Source organism: Ammospiza caudacuta, chromosome 20 (genome assembly GCF_027887145.1).
Source record: "Ammospiza caudacuta isolate bAmmCau1 chromosome 20, bAmmCau1.pri, whole genome shotgun sequence".
Lineage (NCBI taxonomy): Eukaryota > Metazoa > Chordata > Aves > Passeriformes > Passerellidae > Ammospiza > Ammospiza caudacuta.
In genome coordinates, this window is record NC_080612.1 from 3021787 (window position 1) to 3046751 (window position 24965).

Sequence of the window (24965 nt, forward strand, 5' to 3'; positions counted from 1 at the left end):
GATTTCTGCCATATTCAATACAACTGCCCATCCTTGTAGTACCCCTAACACTGCCCCCCTCAGCAGCCCTCCTGCCCTGCTGTGGGCACTGGCACCAGCAGCAAAGTGACCCTGGGAGTGTAACCATGACAGGGGCTGCACTGCACAGGGCTGGAAGGGTTTATTTACAGAAATAATAATTTATTTTATAAATAAAAAAATAAGATTTATAATAAGTATATTAAAATTCAATAGATATGGTTTAAAAATAAATGAATAAAATTTATTTAAAACAAAATTTAATTTAATTTATAATATTATAATATAATAATATATAATATATACCATTATATATGTTATAATATTATATGTTATATGTTATATATGTAACATATAATATTACATATATTATAATATTATAATATTCTGAACAGTCTGACACTCCTCTCCTCTCCTCTCCTCTCCTCTCCTCTCCTCTCCTCTCCTCTCCTCTCCTCTCCTCTCCTCTCCTCTCCTCTCCTCTCCTCTCCTCTCCTCTCCTCTCCTCTCCTCTCCTCTCCTCTCCTCTCCTCTCCTCTCCTCTCCTCTCCTCTCCTCTCCTCTCCTCTCCTCTCCTCTCCTCTCCTCTCCTCTCCTCTCCTCTCCTCTCCTCTCCTCTCCTCTCCTCTCCTCTCCTCTCCTCTCCTCTCCTCTCCTCATGATTTTGCAGAACCAACCAACCAAAAAATCTCCAAGTGCATTAACAGGAATCCCCAGCAGTGTCCTGGCAGCACATAAAAATGCCATCAGAAACCAAGTTTTCTAAATGAGGTTGCTTGTAAACATTTGGCGTGCACAGTCCAAAATTCACCTCTATCCTCCTTCCCTGTCTCTGGCTGAGGATCTGTGCTCCATGGGCAGCTCAGAGCCAATAAAGCAGCCATCTATCAGCCCCTGAAACAAACTGTGCCACCCATGTGTTGGCAGAAGTTCACAGTTTGAAAATGTTTCATGTCTTACCCGTTCCTAGAACAGCCCCTTTCTCTGAGATTATTATAGACTATCACTCATTCCTCAGTTTGTCTAGGATCTGCTAAATGTTTCTCCATAAATTCATCACTTGCACATTCACAGCCATGCATTAACTGCTCAGTTTTTCCCTGAAAGTAAGGAATTTGATATGATACATAAGTCACCATAAACTCCACAGGATTAAGTGAGTTATTGCATCTTACAGACAACTGGTTCCTACAAATGATACCCTGGAAAATGACATTATCGCTCAGTGATTTGGTTCAATCTGATTGCTACAGTTAATGTAATAATGTAACTCAATTAGGATGCTTTTGTTATGAATGAACAACCTTGTTTAATATTGCCTGCCTGTCCAGAGTCAGCTGCAATAGGATGTTGAGGCAGCCTGCAAAGCCCAGAAATTCAGTGGTGCATTTTCAGGAGAGAGATCAGCATGAATTACAAAGCCCAGGCAATTTTTAAAGACAAAAAGACCTTCTTGGTGTTTCCTACTAAAAGAAAATTACAAACCAGGCATCTTTGTAATGCCTGCAAGTGATTCCAGACTTTTAGAGAGGTCACAAAAAGGCCTGGAGGAGTCAGTGCCCACAGGCTGACCCTCATTTCCAAAGCAAAGACTGTTCTTGCCCAGTCCAGCTCCCCAGTAGCTCCCAGTGCGCAGACCAGTGGCCACATCAGAGTGTGCCCACACTGGGAGCCTGGCAGAACCTGCCAGTGTCAGATAAACTTGTTTGGAGATTTTCCTGTTTTCCTGTGTGGTGCTTTCTGAGATGCTTCCAGCACATTCATGGAGCTCCCCACCTACACCAGCCAGGAGCTGGTTTCTAGAAACTTCCACCCCCTGACCCAGAACATCTCTGCCATCTCAGAGCCATCTCCTTCCACCAGAGAACCCAGGGGCTCACTGGAGGGTGACAGAGCAGCAGAGCCTTTGGGACAAGGGGTTTCCTTGGCTGGCAGTGCCCCAAGGGAGGAGCGAGGGAGAGGTTTTGCCAAAGCTGCCCTGGATTAGGGGAAGATGAGAGCCCAGAATGATCTTTGCTCTGCTGGTACCTGCAGGCCCAACTCTAATTCAAACCACGTGTTTTTCTCCTCACTTGTGCCCTGCTTGGGGAATTTGTGGAATCCAAGAGACATGGTAGCTGTGTTATACCACTTCCAGGTCCACAGTGCCCTCCCTGAGCCACATGGAGAGAAGTATTTAGAGAAGCAGCACGGTCCTTGCTGGAATCCTTCTCAATTCATCAGTGCATGCATTTAATTTCCTGTCTCCTTGTTTTCAGCCTGTCCTTGGATATGTTTGTGAGAAACCTGAGATGGTTACATGTGTTGTGGCCTCCAAGACTATTAAAACCATTAAATAACTGCCATAACTTTGTTCTGTATGTATTTTTTTCCCTTCTCTTTCTAAAGAAACTTCCAAAGAAATGTCTCACCTTCTCAGCTCTCAATCCCAAGCCTTTTCCTTTTCAAGGAAAAGTGAGAACAGACATTCAGGAATGGGGAGCATGCCTCATACATGATTATAAAACCTGATTTGTAATGAAAAACAGATGTTATTCAAGAGCATAAAGTGTATATGAATATTATGCTTGAATAACATATAATCCTTAAAGAACACTTTGTATAACCTAGATATGTTTGGCCATGGCCAGACTCCAAGATCCACAGACTGAATTTCTGTCTGTCTCCACACACACAGCTCACACGTGTCCACTCATCAATACCAGTAAGAACTCCAAATCTCCAATCTAACCAACAGCAGCTCCATGGGGCTGTGCTGACCACAAGAATTGAGCCAGCACCTTTCAGGACACAGATTTCCTTTCAGGACATCTCATCTTACTTCTGTGTGAATTGTGTACAGACTTGTGTGAAATAACAGACAAAACTTTTCAGCCTACTCAGAGATCGGTTCAAACATTCTAAATTGAGTTTAAAATTCTCATCTTTCAGGACAGAGAGAGCATGTGGGCACATGCACTGTGTGCAGACACAGACACACATCTTCCCTGAGCTTGAAATCACAACTTGCTACGTGCAAGATCAGAAAACCACTCTGTGATTTCACTCACTCTGTGCCAGTGGCACCTGAAAGTGAAATCTTGCCTGGCATTCCCACGTACACCCTTCATGGAGGGACTTTGATAAAAGTTTTGCTACACATAAAAAAGGAGATGTAACACTATAAAGTGAACAAGCAAAACTATCTATCATTTGGAATGTCTTTCTTACTGTGATCTAAGCTGCTGGGAAGGCTTTAGGAATTTGCATGTTATCCTTAGAGATGTCTGAAAGTGTCTCTTCTGTTTCTTGTACAGCACTGAGCACATCACCAGCTTTAATCTTTAATCTCTTCTTCTCTCCTCCCCTACTGAGAATCAAATCCTACAATCCAGGCACAGGTAAAACTCTTGGGCATATAATAAAGTTTGGCTCCGAGTGCTGCAATTAGGATGGGAATATTTATTGCCAGGAATGTGTTATACCAAAAAAACCTGCAAATCAGTACCACATCCTGAAACTTGGCTCTAGATCACAGAAATAGAATGGTTTGGGCTGGAAGTGACCTTAAAGCCCATCCCATTCCCCCCATGCCATGGGCAGGGACACCTCCCACTGTTCCAGGGTGCTCAAAGCCCTGTCCAGCCTGGCCTTGGACACTTCAGAAAAGGTGGAGTGCACCTGGGATGGGAGGGTTGGACAGGGAAAGGTGGGGATTCAGGGCACTCTGGAGGTAGAATGGGATGATCTTTAAGGTCCCTTCCAACACAATCCATTCCATGACTCTGTGAGCCCAGACAATCTTCTGCCTGCCCCATCCCTCTTCTCATCTCACAGTGAATACAAATGCAATTAAACACTTCAAAAGAGAAAACAGAAAAGCTAAACAAACCAAACTGGGGTTTTTCCATTCTTCCTCCATCTGCTAATTCACAGAACAACACAATGAGGACAGAGAGACCAACTTGGAGGATTTCAAACACACAGAATCCCTGCTTACCTTACAGAAACACCCTCTATAACTATGTACCTTTTGCCTGAAATTATTATAGATATTAGTGCTGCTGTAGGGAGGAGAGCTTGTGGGCAGCGCAGACGTGTGTTGTAGATATTTATAAAACCACCAGGAGGCTGCAATAAAATTATCATGGGGTTTATATTATGCTTTTTCAAGAAGCATTTAAAACCACTACTATGTTCAATTTAACCTCTCCCCCAAGTTTCCTCAGCACACATTTCTCTGTATAGCTATACCTCTAATTTGGAATGTCAATATATACAAACAGACACATTGCAAATAATGTACATCTATATAAACAGATATGTTCGATGAAAGCAATGTCTATGATTTTCATAGCAGGCATCTGTACACATGAAAACACACGCTGCAAAATAATGCACATGCAGATAAACTATGGCTGGTATTCTCAAGTCCTGTTTGAATCCAGTGATTGCTTATATAAAAACGATAAAAAATTAAAATACTGGGCACAGGTGTGTGCTGCTACAGGTGTAAATATGACTCTGCACATATGCACAGAGCACAAAATTGAGTGCAACATGAGCATACACTCATAACACCAGCATTTGCTGCATTTGCATGTTCCATACTGGCTACGCACCATGCTGCATGCCTGTTACACATTTAACACATACCATTCCACAGCCCTGGATGCTTTTTGCTATCAGTTTGAATATTCATACAATGGTTTTATTTTTATCCTCACAAGACAGCCTGCAAATGACACTTTATAAGCCCTGGTGGCTGAGCAGTGTCTCAAGACACTGATGTGACAGCGCTGGGGCTTCCAGCGCATCAGGGACCCTCAGAGAGGCATCTGTGCCAACCTGCCTGCCCTGCCCCAGCTCTGCATTGTTTACTCACTGCCAGGAGCTGGGCTCGGGCCCTGGGGAGGGCAGAACCTCTTTGGGCCCTTGACATTGAGTATCCTTGGTGCAGCAAGGCAGGAGCTCCGGGGTATCCATCACCGCAGCTGCCTGCAGGCACGCTGGAGCAAAGGAACTTGCCTGAGCAGCTAGTAAAATTTTAATGCACTCTGTAGTGTGGTCATGTCATACTCAGTTATGGCAAATAATCCCAGATGCCTGCAGAGGTAAAATGGAGCTGTAATGTGCTTGCCTCCTAACCCGAGCTGACAGCAATGATGTACGACTACCATTAGCGGAAAATATCACTTCAACTAACCCATGATCCAGCTCCGCTAAGGGTCACATTATCCAGGAGGAACAAATTACACTCCCAAAGTAAATACAAATTTTCTACACGAAATGGGTACCAAAGGAAAAAAAAAAAAAAAAAAAAAAGAAAAAAAGAAAAAGGGAAGGGGAGCGGGGCTGGGGGAGGGGAGAGGGCAGGAGCACAGGGTCCCTGTGCCAGTGACAGCGGTGACAAAGTGACAAAGGACGGGACCGGCCCGGAGCGGCCCCACCTGCAAACGCCGCATCCTTCACAGCAAACACGCTTTATTGCCACTCTAACCGCGGGGGCCCGCTGTGTGCCACGGCAAATGAATAAAAAGGAGCCTTATCTTCCCTCCTAATGGGCCTTAAACAGCCAGGAACAGTTCCCGAGCCCGGCTAGCACGGGGAGCCCGGTGATCTTTCACCCCTGGGGCAAGGTGAGGGTGCTGCGTTCTGCAGAGTTAAAAAGACAACACCTGTACAAATATGCAGGGTAAAACGCCCTGGTGGGAAACATCCCAGCTTTGTAGAAATAGTTTTTGGAATAATACTGAGGAATGGTGGCTCTAATCCTACCCTTAGCCAAAATAAATATGTGCCAAACAGTAAGACAGCAGTATCCCACGACCTGAAGTAATTGATGGAAATTGGGTTCTCAGCCACTGTTTCCCCTGTTTGCCAAACGTGGTGGTTGGTAGCCACCATCTGAGGAGTTTGCAGCTCCCTCCTTTTGAGGGAAACCATTGTGAGCAATGCTCTGCCCTTCCTGGAGCACTGAGAGGCTGAACGGCCTGGCAGCTCCTCAGCCCTCATGTGCCAGCCCAAGCTGTGCCCCAGAACCCAGAGATCTGATCTGGGCAGGGCAGGATCCCCCACCAGCCCCCAGAGCTCCCTCATAAAGCCCATTTTGAGCCTTCAGGACCCTCAGGGCCTCCCAGCCCTCAGGAACCACCCAGTGGTTCCATGCTGTTCCCTGACTGGGAGAAACATCAATGTCTCACACAACATAAGGCCACACACCAATTTCTTTCTTCTCCTTACTAGACTGGAGTTGACACACTTTACATTTTGAAGTTTTATCTAAAAACCACCCCCAATCTTCCTATATAAATGATATAAGTCATCAATCTTATACAATATAATTGTCAATCTTCATATAAACGATAGTTTCTCACTGGGGGTTAATGAAGGCCTGTCTGGGTTGGGTTTTTTTTTTTAATTATTGTTACAGTTTTATGAGGAGTTCAGTTCCTCCAATACCTGAAATTCTCTGATACCTAGAGAATAAGTTAAATGTGACACATGCATAGCAGAGTTATTTATGGTATTTCCCATTCCATAATGGGAAATACCATACACTCTACTATGGCATGGGAAATACCAATACTACATAAAATAAGAGACTTGAGTAACTACAATAGGAAGATATTCACAATCTGAGTGTGTGAAGCTTTGTGGGATGTTTTTTGTTGACACTTAATTTCATTTCTGTGTCTGGACTCACATTTTCCTGTATTGAACCTTCACCTGGCTTCTCCCTTCTGAACTGGGGGAGTTGGGTAGTGCATTTCTTCTGCACTTAGGGTTGAGAAGTGTGAGGAACAGGATGAAAAAACCCCAACTCTGATGGCAGGCCCTTCTTTCAACGGCTCAATAAATGCTCAGAGTTCCCTTTATGACTAAAGTTTTTCAGACTAGGAAAATTTTAATTTATTATTTATACTCCAGCAGTGCATAAACACCAAAGGGAAGCCCTGGCAGAGTTTTAAACCATAAGAAGAGCAGAGATATTACTGTAGCACTGCAGGGCTCTGGTGGTATAATTGTAGCTGGTTCCCAGCTGTCTCTGTGCCACAGTCTGGCACCATCCTGGGGGATGTTTCCCCCTTGAAATGGTACCAAACTCTTCCTTCCCTCATTCCTCCCAGGGGTGAGGAAAAAATATCCCAAATACAGTTTTGTTTCCAAGCACCCTACTAAAAAAAAATCCCAAACTGATGCACATGCTCACACTAGAGTGAATTGCACCTGTTTAAAAATGAAATATATGTTACATTTGTATCTAAGATGTCATAAAGCAATTTCACCACCATTTAATCCATTTATGACAAAGCTTTTGCAGAATGGAGAGAACACAGCCCTGTGCAAAGCTGCTGCCTGCTTTGCCATTCTATTTTCCAGCACAGTTAGTGGTGGGGGTTGTTCTGGGTTTTTCCTGCTCCCCTGGAAAGGACAATTTGCTGTGTCCTACCCATGCCTTGGGGTGAGCAGGACAGGGAGCAGCTCTGCCCAGCTGAGCAGGTTGCTCTGTGCTTTCAGCAGGGACATTCCAGCTCTGCAGGGCAGGAGGAATCAGCTCCTGAAGTTCATCACCAGCAAACTCTGCATTTATCCAGAGCCATGCACTGACATGGTTTCAGCAGGCCCTTCCCAAGTTCCTCTTTGGTTTATCAGAGCATTTATTACTACCTAAATCAGTCAAGTTTGCAGAGTTGGGAAGAACTACAAACACACACAAACACATAAACACTTGTTTGTGTGGTTATTTAACCCCCAAACACTGAAATGCAGCCTGTGCAATAAACTGGGAGACACACATCTGCCAAAATGCTCCTGCCAAATGTCTCTCCAAAGCCCACACACAAAATAATTGGCCAAAAGTGGTGCAGAAACATACAGAGGGTGCAGGTGTGAATGCTTTGGGGCACAACAGCCACCCCCATCCCTTTTACCTGGGCATAGCAGAGTCATTTATGATATTTCCTATGCCGTAATGGGAAATACCATACACTCTGCTATGGTATGGGAAATACCAAGTTATAGTATTAACTTGGTGTTAACTTGTATTTCCCATGCCATAACTTGTATTTCCCATGCCATAACTTGCCATGCCATCCTTTGTACCTGATTTAAAGCAATCAGATGTATCAGCATTATCATTAAAAATAATCTGATTCAAGTGAGATCATTCTTCAGCTCTCTTAGTGCTTTTAACAGCACAGTACTTTTCTCTTCAAAGAAGAAAATTTTCTTTCAAAGAGAACAGTAATGAAGCAACACAGTCCCACCAGCACAGGCTCCTTGGCAAGCACAACACCCACCCATCCCAATCCCAATCCCAATCCCTCCCTTTGGTTTGTGAACAGATGCAAACCCCTGGCACATTCAGACCCTGGTATGTCTTTTCCAAACATGATTTCCTTTGATTTCCAGAAGACAAACTTTGTGTTTGCAGTTATGTTTTTAATATTGTATTAATTACCATGGGTATAATTTATAAGATTGTATCGAGATATCAAGAGCTAATACAGTTGCACTTAAATTTGTCAGCTGTGCAATAGCTTGCCCTAATTTTAGACTATCAGCTCTGGAGACCTGCTCAAAGAGTAAGACTGACAGACTTTTTAATGGAGAAAATCGGAGTTCCCCTGGGATCCAGACTTTTTTTTTGATTCAGTAAGAAATCCCAGTGGCATTTGCTGAAAGGATCCCAGGATGGAAAGTGACATCTCTCTAAGAATTAGTGCTTCTCACTCTGATGCAAGTATTCCAAATATACTCTCCCTCCACAGACATGCCTGCTACCTCTTCAGACTTTTCAGCAACACGAGGGTGAAATGTCTACTTTGAGTGCTCCAGTCCAGTCCTGTGTGTCAAACTGAAGTGAAGGAGCATGAATCTATATAAATAGACAAATTATCCACCCAAAATATGTCATTTAAAATTGAGGTGCTGACACAGCCTTAGCTACAACACCACTAAGCAGGGGCTGCAGCATTGTTTCAATTAAATATCCTTGTTTCTTCTTCAGGAGAAAGCTCTGCAGAAATTTCTCCTTTGAGGGCAGACACAGACAGAAAGTGGCTCCCAATTAGAGGCTGGATGGGAGGCACAGCCATCACCCAGCAGAGATCAGATATCAGCTGTGATATCAGCCAGATAGGGATGGATCCAGGTGAGGGAGAAGGACCAGGCTGAGGCAGTGCCTTTGCCACGGCCACCCCTCTCCATCCAGCTGCTCCTCAGGCTCCCAGCTCCTGCTCCTGCCCTCATTCTGCTGCTCTCAGTGGCCCATCCTTCAACCAGCTCACCCTTCAGCCCCTCCATCTGTCACACGCCTTTCCTGACACTCATCTGCCGTGTTTCATTCAAAGGCTCTGGATTCTTCCCGGAGTCCAGGTTTGATTTATTCTAGCAGAAATGTGTACCTGTGTGCATTATTTCTACCCCTTGTGGATCCCCCGTGGAGGATCAGTGGGGGTTTGCCCTCAAAAATCCTAAATGAAGCAGAAGAGCTTCCTTTGCATTGTCTGAAGGGTGAGTAGAGAATTGCTGTGCAGCAATTAACCCTGCATTCTGTACACAACAGGGTATCAAAATCTGCAATAGACAGTCCTAAAGGAGAGCAGATCTGCTCTTCCCACAAACATTCTGTGTCTGCTGGGAGGGGCACAACTCCACATCCCTCAGAACACACCGAGCCAGGTCCCACCAAGAGCAATTTGTCAATTCACTGCCAGAACAGCTCCACAGCTGGGGGCCAATATCACCATGATATAAGGCTTTGGGTAAAGGATCTTCAAACCTCTAACCCTGCTGAGCACCCCCAGCTCTCCTGGCTGTTAATGAACACTGAGGATGTTGGGCACCACTGATGAAATGCTCCCTTGGCCAGGACCCACCACCCTCCCTTCTCCCACTGCAGTGTGCTCACAGGAACTTTTTGTCCTAAAAATGCTATTTTATTTAAAGCAGGAATTCAAAAATCTTCTGAAAGAGATCTAAAAGATCCTGCCTGTCTGAAGAAAAGAAGTTTCTACTTGTCAGTTAAATAAAGGAATAACGCACAGCCTCCTTTCTAGTGTGTACTTTACCTGTCATCCAGCAGCCCATTATCACGTCACGGCAGAGTGCACTTTCCTGCAGGTCACTTTGTTTAAAATGACATGGATAATGCACATGTCAGCGAGCTGACAGTCCCCACCGTCCTTCAGAGATAAAACCCAGCCACCAGTGCCTGTTCTTATCTGGGGTACATGCCTTGCTCTATCATCTAAGTCAGGCAGAACATGATTTCTCCAGAGAGCACTTTTTTCATTTCCTGATTTTAAGAAAATCAAATAAGCACCATTTGTCTTCATCTGAATATGCTTGACCTGCTCAAATGATGATGTCTCGCATTTTATAACAGGCTACATATGCTGAATTCAAATTAACAGCAGAACAAGGCCTTCAGATCTTTGCCTGGGCTGCCAGCACAGCCTGAATAAATAAGCCAGGGTGAGCAGTCATCCCTCAGAACTGGGCCTGAGCTGTGGAGCTCAAAGATGGCTCTGGTTCTGACACATTTGAAAAGCACTACATTTTTAGGGATATTTGGGCCTGCACTTAATCCCATTTCATTACAGAAAATATGGATCACAGAGATGGAATACACATCTGGATTTTAGATCCTGCTCACACAAGTACTGGGGTGTTCTATGTGAGGTACAGTCTTGAGTGTCTGCATTGTTCATCCTGAACCAGCATCTCCCCTCCATCCCCAAAAGCTGCCTCTGCCTTTTTATACAGGAGGGCTGCAAGAGGAAAAAAATGAGTGGAACAGGCAGAGGTTCAGCTCCATAAATGCTGCAGTGACAGGAAATTACACTTTTAGTTCTGGGTGCCATAAACATAGAAGCTGAAATTCAGTTTATCATCTTCCTCTGCATAAGGAACATCCTGAAAATGAATAATCACTTCACAGGATGGAATGTAATGGTAATGCATTAAAAATTCATATTGAAAAGTGCAGGTTAATATTCTGTGCAAAAACCCAACAAAACCTCCCCTTTCTGTTGTCACACTGATTAACTCCAGTGATTAGTTCCCTTATGCAAGGAAAATCATTGCATTTCAAAGTAAACAGCAGTTCTTTAACATAGTTAGCAAATTATTAAGAAACATGAGGAAAAGATCCTCTACTTGGGAAAAGAGCTGAAGGGCAAAGCTTTGCAAGTCATATACAGAATGGTTTGGAAATTTCCTTCCTGTTACACAAACCCTGTAGAAAACTGATTAAATTCATGGAGGGTGATTTTTGTACTCATTGTTTCCCTCTGGATTTTACAGCATATTTGCACTTGGCTGTTGGGTGAGCTGCACACCAGCCTGGTCATCTCTCCTCTTCTTGGCCTGCCTTGGAGCTGCTTAACAGAACCACTCATGAAACTCTTAGCAGTTCAACATTATTATAGGAACAATATTTCCTGACATTATTTTACCCTCCCCTGACTTCCATTCCCCAATTTATCCAAGGAAAGAGTAGGCAAAACTGATTACATTATCAAAACATCCCTTAAGGCTCAACATACAAATAAAAATCACAAAATTCAACCAGGAAATAAAGAAATTAGACCAGTTTTTCTGTGATAATTATTTCAGTTTTTCCAAATAAAGAAGGTTAGTCTGTTCACAACATAAAATAATGCCTAAAAATATCTATCATTATGGATACCAGTTCTTAATTGCTATTATTCTTTTAAAAAATAGGCAGGATCAGAGACCATTGCTTGACTCTTACAGCATTAATTTTTTCCCCTTTCCCACTTAGAAACCCAAAATCATGGAGACAGTGCTCAGCAAGTTCTGTTACTTGACTTAATGCACAGTTTCCAAATGTTATTTCTAAAAAACAGATATATCAACCATAACACTTCAGTTGGAGTTTGCAGGCCCTTGCCTGCAGAGAAGCACAACAGGCACTAACAGTGATTAAATAACTGTTAAGAAGTGCAAATGTGAGGGTTACCAACAGACTCAGTTGCTGCTACAACTTCCAAAGGGAAGTGTAGCCATGGAAAGGGTTGGTGGTGAGACTGGTGTTCATAAACAACCCACACAGACCATGGCATCAATATGCTTCAGGATGAACTGTGTGGCCTCCAAAATATTCATTAGAATTCTCTTTCCTTGGAGGTCTATTCCAAAATTAAATTAGAGACAGAAATTTTCTTGCTATAGAGATGCTTTAGATTAGTCCAAGAAGAAACTTTGAATAAGTAATAGATTAAGAGGAATAAGGGAATCCAGTAAATTAGTTTTGCTCTCATGCTGATTTTCTTTCTTACCTTTTCTTCTTGATCACTGTCGCTGTCACACTGAAACACAAAAACAGAAAAAGCACAGGTAAGAGAAGCTTGCTACAACAAAAAGAACATAAATGTTTCTGTGAACAAGATGGGTGATACATTCACAAATGTTGGGCACCAAACCTGTAGGAACAAGTTCAGTTACTGTATGGGGGGAAGTTCCCCCAGTGCTGTTGCAGAGGATGCATTTCTGTGTTTGGATGATGGAAATGCTGCCCTGCACACACCAAACCCATTTGCAAACCCTCTGCCAGTTCAGCTCAGGGGCACAGGAGCTGCTGGTGCAGGGGCACAGTCAGACCCCAAAACTGGATCAGGGAAGAAGAAAATCAGTCTCAGAGGGCTGGTTTTCTTTGTTTTCCTTGGATGAGCAGTGCTCCTCATGCTGCTGCAGCCCAGCACCTGCAGGGGCTCCATGGGGATGCTCAGGTGTGCCCGGCACGCAGAGGAGCCTTTGCAAGGCTCCAGGAACACAAGCAAAGGTCACCCTGTGCCTTTGCTTTTGGCTGCTGAAGTGAAGATTGCAGAGATCACAGGGAAGCAGGAATGTGCCAAGCCACTGATCCCCCCAGGCTCTCTGGGGGCAGCCCAGGCATCACAATTTTACAAAATGCTGACTGGTAACTCTAAAGAGTCTTGATACTCATCCAGTGCCATTGCTCAATTCTTAAGTAAGTTTTACTATTGTAGGAATAGAGCAGAACTAGACCACTCAATATTTCTGAAAGACAAGCATCAGAACCCAAACCACGTTTGCATTTGCTGGAAGTACAAAAGCTGTGTTGGAAACAGGACTCTGGGAACCCTGGAACTCACAGGTTTGAATTCTGGGTACCTGCAGCTCCTTCTGTGGGTCTGTTTTGTTTCTATTTTGTTTCTATCTACAGCTGGAGGTTCTGTATCACTCAAGACTGAGCTATGCAGATCTCATGGCAAACATTTCCAAGGAAAACATCACCAAACAGAGACCCAGGCTTTCCTACCCAAGGAGCAGCTGACTGTCAGGCTCTTACAGCACTCAGTTAAGTACTTTATGTACTTTTATCTTTATGTATTTATATCTTTATGTACTTCTATCTTTATGTATTTATATCTTTATGTACTTATATCCTTATGTATTTATGTCTTTATGTGTTTATATAATCTTTGAGTATTTTTGTAAGACAACCAAATTGCTTTGAAATTAGTTATATTTTGTGAATTCCAAAGGTTAACTATACAGTGGGATGTGAACAGAGCCAAATACTCCCACAAATACACATATTTGATTTGCACAAATCAACTCATGTTCTGTCTGTTGTTTAATTATAACTTTTCTGTTTCACTGGCTTTTCCCTTGTCTTCATCAGTACAGGGGGTGAAAAGGTGCCTTCCCTACACCACTGAGCTATGTACTAACAAATTAGAACCAAGAACTATTTCTAGGTATTTTTAAACTAATTTTAAATGAAGGAAAGATGAGATAAAATTACAATCTTCTTGCAGCTGATTTCAAATAGAAAAGGAAGTGAAATTTATTTAATAACTGAAGTGATTTACATAGCACTAGTTGCACCTATTTAATACCAGAGTATTTACTCTGGTAAAAACAAATGAGAAGAATCATGAAGACAGGGGGCAATTTTAGGTTTAATTTTGAAAACCTCACACAGTGTCTGAATTAATGAAGAGTCCACTTAAGTGACAAAAGGAAAGCATTTCTAGAGCAGCATGGCACTGATATAAAGTACTCCTACCTTACCCCATAAATACAATGCATTTTGGCTTCATCAGGACTGCCTGTAGGAGATTTTGGTGTGAAGCTGAGCAAGGCCCTGTATTTACAAAAAAAGCAAACCTGCTCATGGATTTTAATCCATGAAAATCAGGGCACAGAATCAGAGAACACCTGAGCTGGAAGGGACCCACAAGGATCGTCCAGTCCAGCTCCTGGCCCTGCACGGGACATCCCCAAGAGTCACAGAGCATTTCACAAGCATGAATGTCACAGAGATTTTCCTTTTACTATTTCTGCTTCACAGCTATTGGAAAAATTCAGCTTTTGGGCTCTGTCACCTTCTCCCCCTGGATGGTCAGAGCCAGGAGCTCCCTCACCAGGAGCTCCCCAGGATCCATTTTCACACCTCCTATGTGTTTCAAACCAGGGAGCAAAGGGGAATTGCTCCTTTGTTTGTGTCTCTGCCCACCCTCCAGGCAAACCCCAAGTCTTGATCAGACTGTAAAAGTGAAAATAAAGGGGGCAAAGGGCTGTCTAAGCAGGCAGGGGCAATTCCCTTGGAGCAGCAGGGTTCAGAGGGTTTCGAGGTACCACCACTCCAGGTGCCAGGCACAGGAGCAGGGTCCTGTGACCCAGCTGTGCTCAGAGCACTCTGCAGCCTCTCCCTCAGCCCAGTTTTGGTCTGATGTAAAGAATCTCTGCTGTAGTTTTTACTGACTCATAAGCTTGGAAAAGCTCAGGATTTTTGTGTTCCCTTCAGCGTGGAGGTGCCTGGGGAGAAGAGAACTTGCCAGCCCTGACATCTGAATTTGCCAAGAGCTCCCCACAGCCCAGTGAATGTGCACAGCGCTGTCGGTGGGAGGCCATTTCCAGCAAAGTGTTAAACTCCACACCTCCTGCTCTCCCACAGTCCAGTTCTAATTTCAAGGTCTGCTTAATTCCACATCAAATAATTACTGCAGTACCCAGCAGCACCTTGTCTCCAGAGCTCAGCATATGGCGAAGGACCGAGCCCTACTGGTGCCCATGATGGAGGAGAGCTGTGCCAAGCCCATTAAAGCTGCTCCTGCTCCCTCCCAGCGTGCCCAGGAGTGACAGCTCTGTGCCTGGGCCAGCTGGGGCGCCTGCCAACCCTGCCTGTGCTGCACATGGCACTGGGAGCAAACGCTGCCATCCCTGCCACTGAATTCCCACACTGACCCCAGGACTTTGCTGCAGTGCACCATCCAATTTACAGCTCCGGCCTCCAGAGCCCTCCGTGCCAGCCTCTGGCAGAGAGGGATGATGGTCAGAGCCCTCCAGCTCATAAATTTTGCAAAGACAATAAAAGCACTCAGCAAACAGCTCCCTGCCTGTGGCTAGCCTGGCTCTGGGGCAGCTCTGCCCTCTCACAGAGGGTTGGGCACCAGGGCAGAGCCCAGTGCCCAGCACTGCTGTCCTGGGCCAATGCAGCGTGCTGGGGAGCAGCTGGGTGGGAGGAAAAGGGAGGGACAGGGTGGGAGGGCTCTGAGCACTGCTCTGGGATGTATATCTGTGTAACACCTGTGTGTGTGTGTGTGTGTGTGTGTGTGTGTGTGTGTGTGTGCAGGACACACTCTGCACTGGCACATTCTGCACATTCTGCACTCCCACCATCACACAGTTTGTGTGCAGGAGTAATGCCAAAAAGGGAGAGGAAAGTTGTTTAAGATGTTTGATGCTCAGGCTGGAAACAGAGCTGGAGCAGTGCACACTGTCCCCATGGCTGAGGGTCAGCACTGTGCTCACACACAGCCACCCCTGCTCTGATGGCCTCATTTGCATCTCTGGATGCACGTTCTGCCCAGAGCTGCTGAAGCACGAGGTGTTTCCATCTCCTGCAGCCTCACTGCTCCCCATGGCTGGAGAGGGAATTTTGGGAACTGAAGCTGACAGCTGTGAAGTTGATTATTCAGAATTACTGGTCAATTTGAAGGCTAGAGCCTGCACTGCTCGCTCAATTCCTCAATTCCTGCAGCATTTCCTCACCTCCCAGGGCCACAGGAAGGAGGGAAATGATTTAAGTGCTTTGTGGTTCTCAGAGCACCAGACTGTTCTGGAATTGCAGCAATGGAAATACTTTGCACTGGCCCCTGCTTTGGGCAGTGTTTCAGTATTCCATGGCTGTTACAAAAAGTTCATTTTTCAGTGCTCTCCCATGCCTTTTTCAGGAAACCATGGCTCTGTGCACAGGCTGCCTTGGAATATTCTGCAAATAAGTGGGAATCCAAAATATCATTCAGAGATAGCATGACCTGATTTTTGGATAACTGCCACCAGCTTCACTGGAAGCTGAGGGTGATAATGTGGCAAATCAGGACAAGGAGGCTGCAGACACATTTTACACCTGAACAAACACAGGCTTCTTGCTCTGATTCACAGGCTCAAGGCACTTACTGTCTCCACTCTGAGCACAAGTTGTGACTGATTACAGCCCCCCCAGGCCAGGCTTGAGATGAGCCCAGAGCCAAATTGCCTGATTTGCCCTGCACCACCCCTGGCCAGCCCTCAGCTCAGTCAGTGAAGCCCAGATGGGCACAGCTGAGCACCCACAGCCCCCTGCATGGCCAAATTTTCACATGCCCGTGGTCCCAAATGCTGTGAGAGCTTCTCAGAGCACAGTCTGACAGGCTCCTCAGTGGGAGGACTCTGAAAATTGGGTATTTTGTGCTTCTCAAAGTCTTGTACTGGCCAGAAGGGACTCAGTGGTTTTCCCAAAAGGACCTATGGGACTACCAGCAAAATTCAAAATGATCTTCATTGATAAAAATCTTACAGGACATATGGAAATGCTAAAGGTGCTCCTAATTTCTATATAATTGGGGTAATAATGAGGGCAGACTGACTGTGATTTGCACAAAGTGGCCAGAGTTATCACTGAAACTGTTCCAATCCCTTCAATAACCAAAGCCCCCAGCCATCACATCACCTGACACACACACATGTGCCAAGTGTTCAAGCTTCCTTTTGCAACTCCCTGCTCCAGAAATGCTAATCACAGTCAGTGACCCAAAAACTTGCATCTTCACATGTGTGATGCAGTCAAAATGCAAATAATTATCCCTAAAATCAAATCCAGGTGAGGAAGAAGACAGACAAAGGTAAAAGATCTCTGTACCAACAAACCAGAAATCTCTTTTTTCTGCCCCAGCCTGAAGCCCTGCAGCCAGCCTGGGCTGCAGCAGATGCATTCCCTGCAATGTGGGGTCTGCACACACAGACCTGCAGTGGGAAGTGGGAAAAGAACTTTCCAATTCCCAGCTGAGGCATAATTGCTGCTGTGTTTTTTAGCAGAAAAAGGAAACTGCAGATCAGGTTAAAGATGAGCTGCACCTCCCCAGCCCTCTGGCCCAGGTGGAGAGAGTTAAAATGCACAGCACATTTCCCAGAGCACCCGTGGAATGAGCCTGATCCCAAAGCCACGATTCAAAAATCAGCCACCCTATGTGGTGACAGCTCTAATTTGAGCCCATTTTAATAACTTGAGAGAGCCTGGTCCAAATCAAGCTGAGTAAAGGTCTGAGCCACCTCACCAGCTCATTCAGGCTGAAGCAACACCATGGATTTCTCTGTGCTTTGCTGATTGAACACATTCTTGTGCAAAAAGTGGCAATCATTGAATATCTCGTGTACAATGACATTGAGGAGGGCATTGTTCTCTATTCTGCTCAATGGACTTTGCTGGAACAGCTATTTCATATCTTGGAGCCATTTATCATTGCCACCAAAGGAGTCAGAGCTGCTGCAACGGCAGCTCTGAACAAAGTGATTCTACTCATCTGTCTGCTGAAAAGAAATCTGAAGAAAATGAGGGAAAACCCAGACCTCAGCCTGTTCACACTGACATTTACAATATTCTTGTCCATCTCTCCACCAATGACAAACTGGCAGCCCAGGAAAGGGCAAAGATGGTATTTTAGCTATACAATTAGACCTTTGCTTCCAAGAAAAAAGGAGAAAAAAACATCTCCTAGATGAAAGGAGACCCAGACAGGGAATAAATGGGCAATTTTCTAATTGATGAAATGGAGACTGGCAGAGCCACAAAGAAACTAAGAGCAAGAATTTCACTTTTTTCCTTCCTATCTGTGACTTTGCTGCAAGAAGCATTCAGCATGGAGCTCCCTGCCAAGGAATCTTATATATATATATTTTTTTTATATATATATAGCATCTCACAAATTGGTTAACATCACAGTCTGCTTAGCAATTCCTCACCATTATCCACTGTGATTCACTGGAAGGAATGGCTCTGAAACAGAGATGGTCTGAGAAGTTTAAGGTCTGCTTTCTTAAAAGCTAAAATTATGGATTATTCACCAAAAAAGTCCCATTTTACACAAATTACCTAAGTCTGGACAAAAGATTGCAATGTTGACCTTTAATCTGAATTCCATTTTATCCAAACTACTTCAGCTGAAATGTATCAGTCTTGGACATTTGAAGTTATCTTGGGCCCCTTACAAGAAAAATATTCAGAACTTACAATGTTTTTCAGCCGCAATTCTTTTTCATTCTTCCCCCCGCCCCAGGATGTTGATGATTGCTTTATATTATAAAATGACACAATTAGTAGTTCCTTTCAGCTGTACCATGAACCAAACAATGATTTGATTGGAAAGAATGACATATTGAGTATTAAAATGAAAATTCTGGATTACATTGCTGTTCAGGATAAGGATGAGGATAAGGACCTTACATTTCTCTAGGACATGGATTCATCCTTGGCACCTGGTGGGAAGCCCAGAGATTCCTGGCAGACCACAGTGAAGCTGTTGTAAAGCCAAGGGGGGATTTCCCTGCAGGCAGAGCCTGGCAGACAAGCCCTGTTGTGAGCTTTGGCTCTGCTGTGTTGGCCCTGTGTTTGCAGGGATTTCCCCTGCAGGGACAGGCTGGGAGCTGAGGCACTGGGAGCTGCTGGGGAGGTGTCACAGGAGCTGCTGGGGGCTGCCACCCCTGTCCTGCCAGGCTGCCCCAGCTCTGTGTCACCCCAGGGACACGTGCAACCAGCGCTGGAAGAAACTTTTCTGTTGTTCCTTGGAAAGGGAGCTGGGGCTGGAGGTGACTGCACCTTCCGTGGCCCAGATCCCACAGATCCAGCAGCTTCCTCATGGTGGCACTGCCCAGGTGTCACTGCTCGCATGGTGTCACTGCCCAGTGACCCCACACCTGCCCAAGCCCAGAGCATGATGATGCTCCCACCAGGGCCAGGAGAGGATTAAATTTAATTTCCAGATGGAAAACTAACAGTGCCATGCATTCCTCAGCTCAGTGCGATGGTGTTCACAGGGGTCTGAGGATGAGGGAAGAGATGAGGATCTGACTCCATGTTTCAGAAGGCTGATTTATTATTTTATGATATATTTTATGATTATATTAAAACTATACCAAAAGAATAGAAGAAAGGATTTCACCAGAAGGCTAGCTAAGAATAGAAGAAGAAGGAATGATAACAAAGGTTTGTGTCTCAGACAGAGTCTAAGCCAGCTGGGCTGTGATTGGCCATTAATTAGAAACAACCAGATGAGACCAATCACAGATGCACCTGTTCCATTCCGCAGCAGCAGATAATCATTGTTTACATTTTGTTCCTGAGGCCTCTCAGCTTCTCAGGAGAAAAAGTCCTAAGGAAAGGATTTTTCATAAAATGTGTCTATGACAGCTCAGCACCCTCAGAAAGTGCCCAGCACCAGTCAGGCACCCAAATCCCAGCAGAGCTGGCAGCAGGCACTGCCAGCCACACACACACACAGGAATCCTGATCTCAGGGAGTCATCCTCTGTTGCAACGGGAGGGTGAAGTCCCTGCCTCAGCTCCTGAGGGCTCCATAAGCAGAAATGCCTCCATGCTCTCCCCTGGCACTCTGGATACACATTTGCTGCCCCCTCTCCTTACCTGCCTTGCTGGCTGCAGGCAACTTGCAGCTGTCATGTTAATTTTAGCAGCCTCTCCAACTGATGGCAATTTGCAGTTTGTAATGTCATGTTTAGCATCCTCTCAACTCACAAATACTTTTTCAAGGTTCAAAAAAATAAGTAATAGTAAATAATAATAAAAATGTGCATTTGTACTGATGGACTAAGTCAATAGGAAAGATTTAAACTAATCAGTGGTTAATGAAGTCAGTGCCTAATACTGCATTAGTCGGTGCTATCTGTATAAGAAAAGATTCTTATTTTTCAGAACTCCTGGTCTTAGCTCACGACTTCTGTTTGGAATTTGAGTCTTCCAAGTACTTACAGGCTAATGAAATAAAAACACCTTGATTGACAAGAAGCAAAGCATGTTACGGGTTAAAATAATACAAGAATCTATTTTTTACACTGTGTTGTGATCCATAAAAATCACCCTGAGCCTTTCCTCTTTCTTCTCTGCCTGTGAAGCCAATTGCTTTGATTGCAGTGATATGAGCTTACTGAAATGACTTGCCCTTGCTTGTGAAGCAAATGGAACATGCTAATAGAACTTATCGCATTACCGGATGCAAAAGTGCCATAGCTCATTACTTTAAGATAAAAGGATATCATTGCAGACGGGAAGCAGAATTGACTTTCTGAGGCCCGACTTGATGATGATTTAATCAACTGCTCTCTTTCACTTCTCATCTCTGCGCCTGTCGGTTTCCCAGGTGCTGTTAAATGAGACACTCAGAAAGTGAGCGCGGGGAAAGAAATTGCTGTCATTACTTTTCAAGAAAGGAGGTATGCAAATTTTCGACAGAAAGATTGCGTTCATAATGGGCCTGGTAAAATACAAGGATCATGCTTGACAGGTGAGGGCAAGTCATTTGTACGTCCTTAAAGTGAAGCAACCATCCTCATTTAGAAATTGTGCTCGATAAGAGAAGCTACAAATGAAACCCAAGCGAGGGCTGAGAGCAGCCAGCAAATCTTTGAAGGCTTTGCTGCTGCAGCTCTGCCTTCAGCAGGTGCCTGGCGTGCCTTCACACATGGCTCTTCCCAACTGCCAGATGGCCAAAGTTTGACCTCAGTATCTCACTGAGATTCCTCTTAAATGTTTTTTCTTACTGTCAGCATTATATTCACAGTCTGGGGTCTGAGAGTCTCTCTTCCTTTCTTCACCGCTGCCAGAAATAGAAATTACAACGAGAAAAAAACCCCAAGCAGCTAAGTGAGGGTTGAGTTAACTTTGAGAACAGAATCAAGAGGTTGGAGGCAACAACTTGTTTTCCTCTGCATGCATGACAGATCTTGGATGGTCTGGAGCTTACACTTCATAGAGCCAAGTGAAAAAGAATAACCTATGGAAAGGGATGTCAAAAAGGATGCAAAGATGCCTCTCCAGGGCCCAAAAGGAACCTGGGCTCCTGTGTGACTGCAGCAAGAAAGGAAAGGGTAAACTGGATGCTCTATTGATCTGATATTCCAAAATTGGAAGTTAAAAAAACACAATAATTGAGATGATGAATTATGCACAGGCTAAAAACACTCTAAAGATCTCGGATGGCTATTGAGCTGTTTGGATCATTCTAAATGGGGAAATGAGAACTACCAAGCTTTTATTGGTGTCAATCAGGTTTTCCATCAGAGATTGATAGTCAGCCACATCAAACAGGTTCCTTGGGGACACTCTAAGCAATGGATACAGCAGTTTGTCATATAATGTTGACATTTTGTCTCAGATAACAGCATAGGACTTAAATAGAATTAATGTCATGAATATTTAGAATTAAACAAAAAACAGCTGGGAAATACTGCCTCAAAGGAAGCTGGGTACAACAGAAAACGATTTAAATAATAACAGTCACTATAGGAATTCCAAGATAGGTGCATTTTAAGAATTTATATAATTTTTTTCTCAAGAACACAGTTCATTGCTCCCATGCTTGTTTATGGAACAACTATCAGATATTTTATTTGCCCTTTTCCCTGTGTGTCAGGTCCTTAACCTTCCACATCCCCCTAACTGGGAGTGATCCAGCAATACCCTTTGGATCTGACTCACCTCTCACCAAAAATACTGCACTGTGGGTTGAAAAGCAAGATGATGGAGGCAAGATAGCCTTGGGCTAGGACTCAGGAGATGCACCTCTGTCACTGGCTATCAGGATCACCTCAGGCAAGTCACTTACTCCCTTCTGCTGTCAACCCTCTGCTTCTCATCTCTCTGGGCTATTAAATGCTACATTCCCTAGGATTTGCTTACTTCCACTGTATGTGTTTATAAAGTGTGCAGGAAAATAAGGCATTTTTCTCAGAGAATGTTGGTCTCAGTAAATAGAAGAAATAAAAAAGAAGAAAAAAGCATTAAGACCTGGATCAGGCCCTAGACACACCATGCCTATTTTCAGTATAGATCTCATCTTCCACCAGCTAAAGTGCATGACCTCTGGAAAATTATATCATTCCAACTGAAAATTATTTTTATTTTCACTTAGAGCAATGAGCAGAGAGCAGCAGCAATCCAGCACAGACAGTACTGCTCAGGGGTTGCTCTCTTGTGCAGGCTGCAGCAACTCTGAGCACAACATGGCTACTGAAACCCACACAAAGAGAGATAACACTGATTTCTAGGATAAAATAGATGTGGAAATTGTATCTGAAACAAAACATAAATAATAAAAAAATCCATCTTTTCTCTTCTTTCCCCATCAAGACCTCTTTAGCTTCTGTGTTCTGTGTCTTCACAGTAGCCTAAATAAGTTAAACTGAATTGTATAAATAATAATGGTAATAATAATTCCCCAAACAACCCAAAACAATTGATCCTCAGGGATAAGACCTTAACAGCTGAGCTATAAACCTCTGAACATTGGATTTTAATGGATACTAAAAACCCCTTAACAAAGCCCTATAAATATAACCTGAAACAAAATGATTTGTGTTCTGAGCTGTTTGCAAACTCCCATAAATGTTCCTCATTGTCATAACACCAGAAAAATAGCTCAGCCTGTGTTCTCAGCCTTGCAAACTGGCTTCTGTGCTGTGCTTTCATTCCCTTTTCCACTCTCTGCTTTATAATTCATCACTTGCACAGTTGTTATGCATTATTATTACTGTTATTATTTATTGCTGCCTTTATCACTTTTGTACAATTGATAAATTGTTTGTGCTAGACCTGAGGGAAGAGAAGGATTATTCTAGATGTAGAGCAAGTAAATATAAATTGTAAGGACAATGGCACACTTTGGCCTCGCTGGCTCAAATTTCCTTTTTGACGTACATAGTTCTACAATTTGGAACCTGTGATCTCTTATTAGGAAATGAAAGCATTATTTTTTCCCCCAGAATGCAGCAATATAAGAATTGAATTTAAAACAGGAGTTGTATTTCTCTTTTTAGAGGTAGGAATATGATTTATCAGTTGAACTCTGCCATTTTTTGTTCAAGGAGTGGCTGAGAATAAGAATCCTCATCGCTGCCTGGCTGAACAGAGCAGCTGTGGCTGCCCCTGGATCCCTGGCAGTGCCCAAGGCCAGGCTGGACATTGGGAGCAGCCTGGGACAGTGGGAGGTGTCCCTGCCATGGCAGGGGTGGCACTGGGTGGGCTTTAAGCTCCCTCCAACCCAAACCAGTCTGGGATTCTTTGACAGCTGGGGGTGCTGCCCAGCAGAGCACCCAGCGCTGCAGCCCCCCTTTACCAGCAAGCAGTGGCAGCAGTGATACCTTGGGGTGTCCCAGCAGGACAGGAGGGGGAACCTCTCACTTCCTCCAGCTCTCTGTCCTTGAGCACCTCCTGCACTGAGCCCCAGGGCCCTGTGAGCCCCCTCTGCTCTGAGCCAGAGCTGCTGCTGCTCCCAGGCTGCTCCTGCCCCTCTGCAGTGCCCCCAGCCTGGGGCTCACAGCGCTCATGGACACACAGCACGCAGTGGGAGGCTCATGGAACCTCCTGAGCTGGAAGGGACCCCCAGGGATCATCCAGCCCAGCTCCTGGCCCTGCCCAGACACCCCAGCAATCCCAGCCTGGGCATCCCTGCAGCTCCTGGAGCTCCTGGAGCAGCCTCGGGGCTGTGCCCATTGCCTGGGCAGTGCCAGCACCTCTAAGGGAAGAACCTTGACTGAAATCCAACCTGACCTGCCCTGGCCCAGCCCCAGCTGTTCCTCTGCTGCCCCTCAGCTTCAGGTAAGACCCAAATATCTATTTTAAGAGCCATCCTCCTGTACAAATATCCACTGGGGAACACCAGGTCCTCAGTTTACCCCCAATGCTCTCCTAGCACAGATAGAAGAAAAATGTTTGGGGTTTGGTTGGGTTTTGTCACAGACATATTTTCATTAAAAATCCTCTCTTAGGATTTTTCCTCCTGAGAAGCTGGGAGGCCTCAGGAACAAAATGTAAACATTGATTATCTGCTGCTGTGGAATGCAACAGGTGCATCTGGGATTGGTCTCATGGGGATGTTTGTAATTAATGGCCAATCACAGTCAGCTGGCTTGGACAGAGAGTCTGAGGCAGCTGCCTTTGTTATCATTATTTTCTTTTCTATTCTTAGCTTAGCCAGCCTTCTGAGATGAAACTTTTCTTTCTATTCTTTTAGTGTAGTTTTAATTTAATATATATCATAAAACAATAAATCAGCCTTCTGAAAGATGGAATCATATCCTCACCTCCTGCCTCATCCTGGGACCCCTGTGAACACCGTCACAGGGGTCCTTTTCCCCCACTGCTGCATTAACCTACCCCCAGATTAAGTGGTAAAAACTCCCATATCAAAAATATGATCACAGGCTCCATGACTGTTATCAGCAGTGGCAAATTACCTGTCACAGCCAAGGCAAGGGATTGCTTTGAACAGCTGGCTTTTAGCTCAGTGCTCAAAAAGTTATTCCTGTCCAGGAGGGTGGTGGAAAATGCAGGAGTTTTGCCAGCAGCAGCTGTGCTGTGCAGGGCTGTGGCCAATGCAGCATTACTGACACTGCCCACGTGCTCCCTTTGCAGCT

General features: G+C 44.5%; 1 protein-coding gene across 2 annotated transcripts in view; it reads right to left on the reverse strand.

The window, feature by feature from the left end:
• Positions 1–24965, reverse strand: part of AUTS2 (activator of transcription and developmental regulator AUTS2) — an 803165-nt gene that overhangs the window by 231397 nt on the left and 546803 nt on the right. For both annotated transcript variants that reach the window (XM_058817763.1, XM_058817762.1), the window contains exon 5: positions 12309–12338. In XM_058817763.1, coding sequence (XP_058673746.1) covers positions 12309–12338 — 30 coding nt within the window. The remainder of the gene's footprint in view (positions 1–12308; positions 12339–24965) is intronic.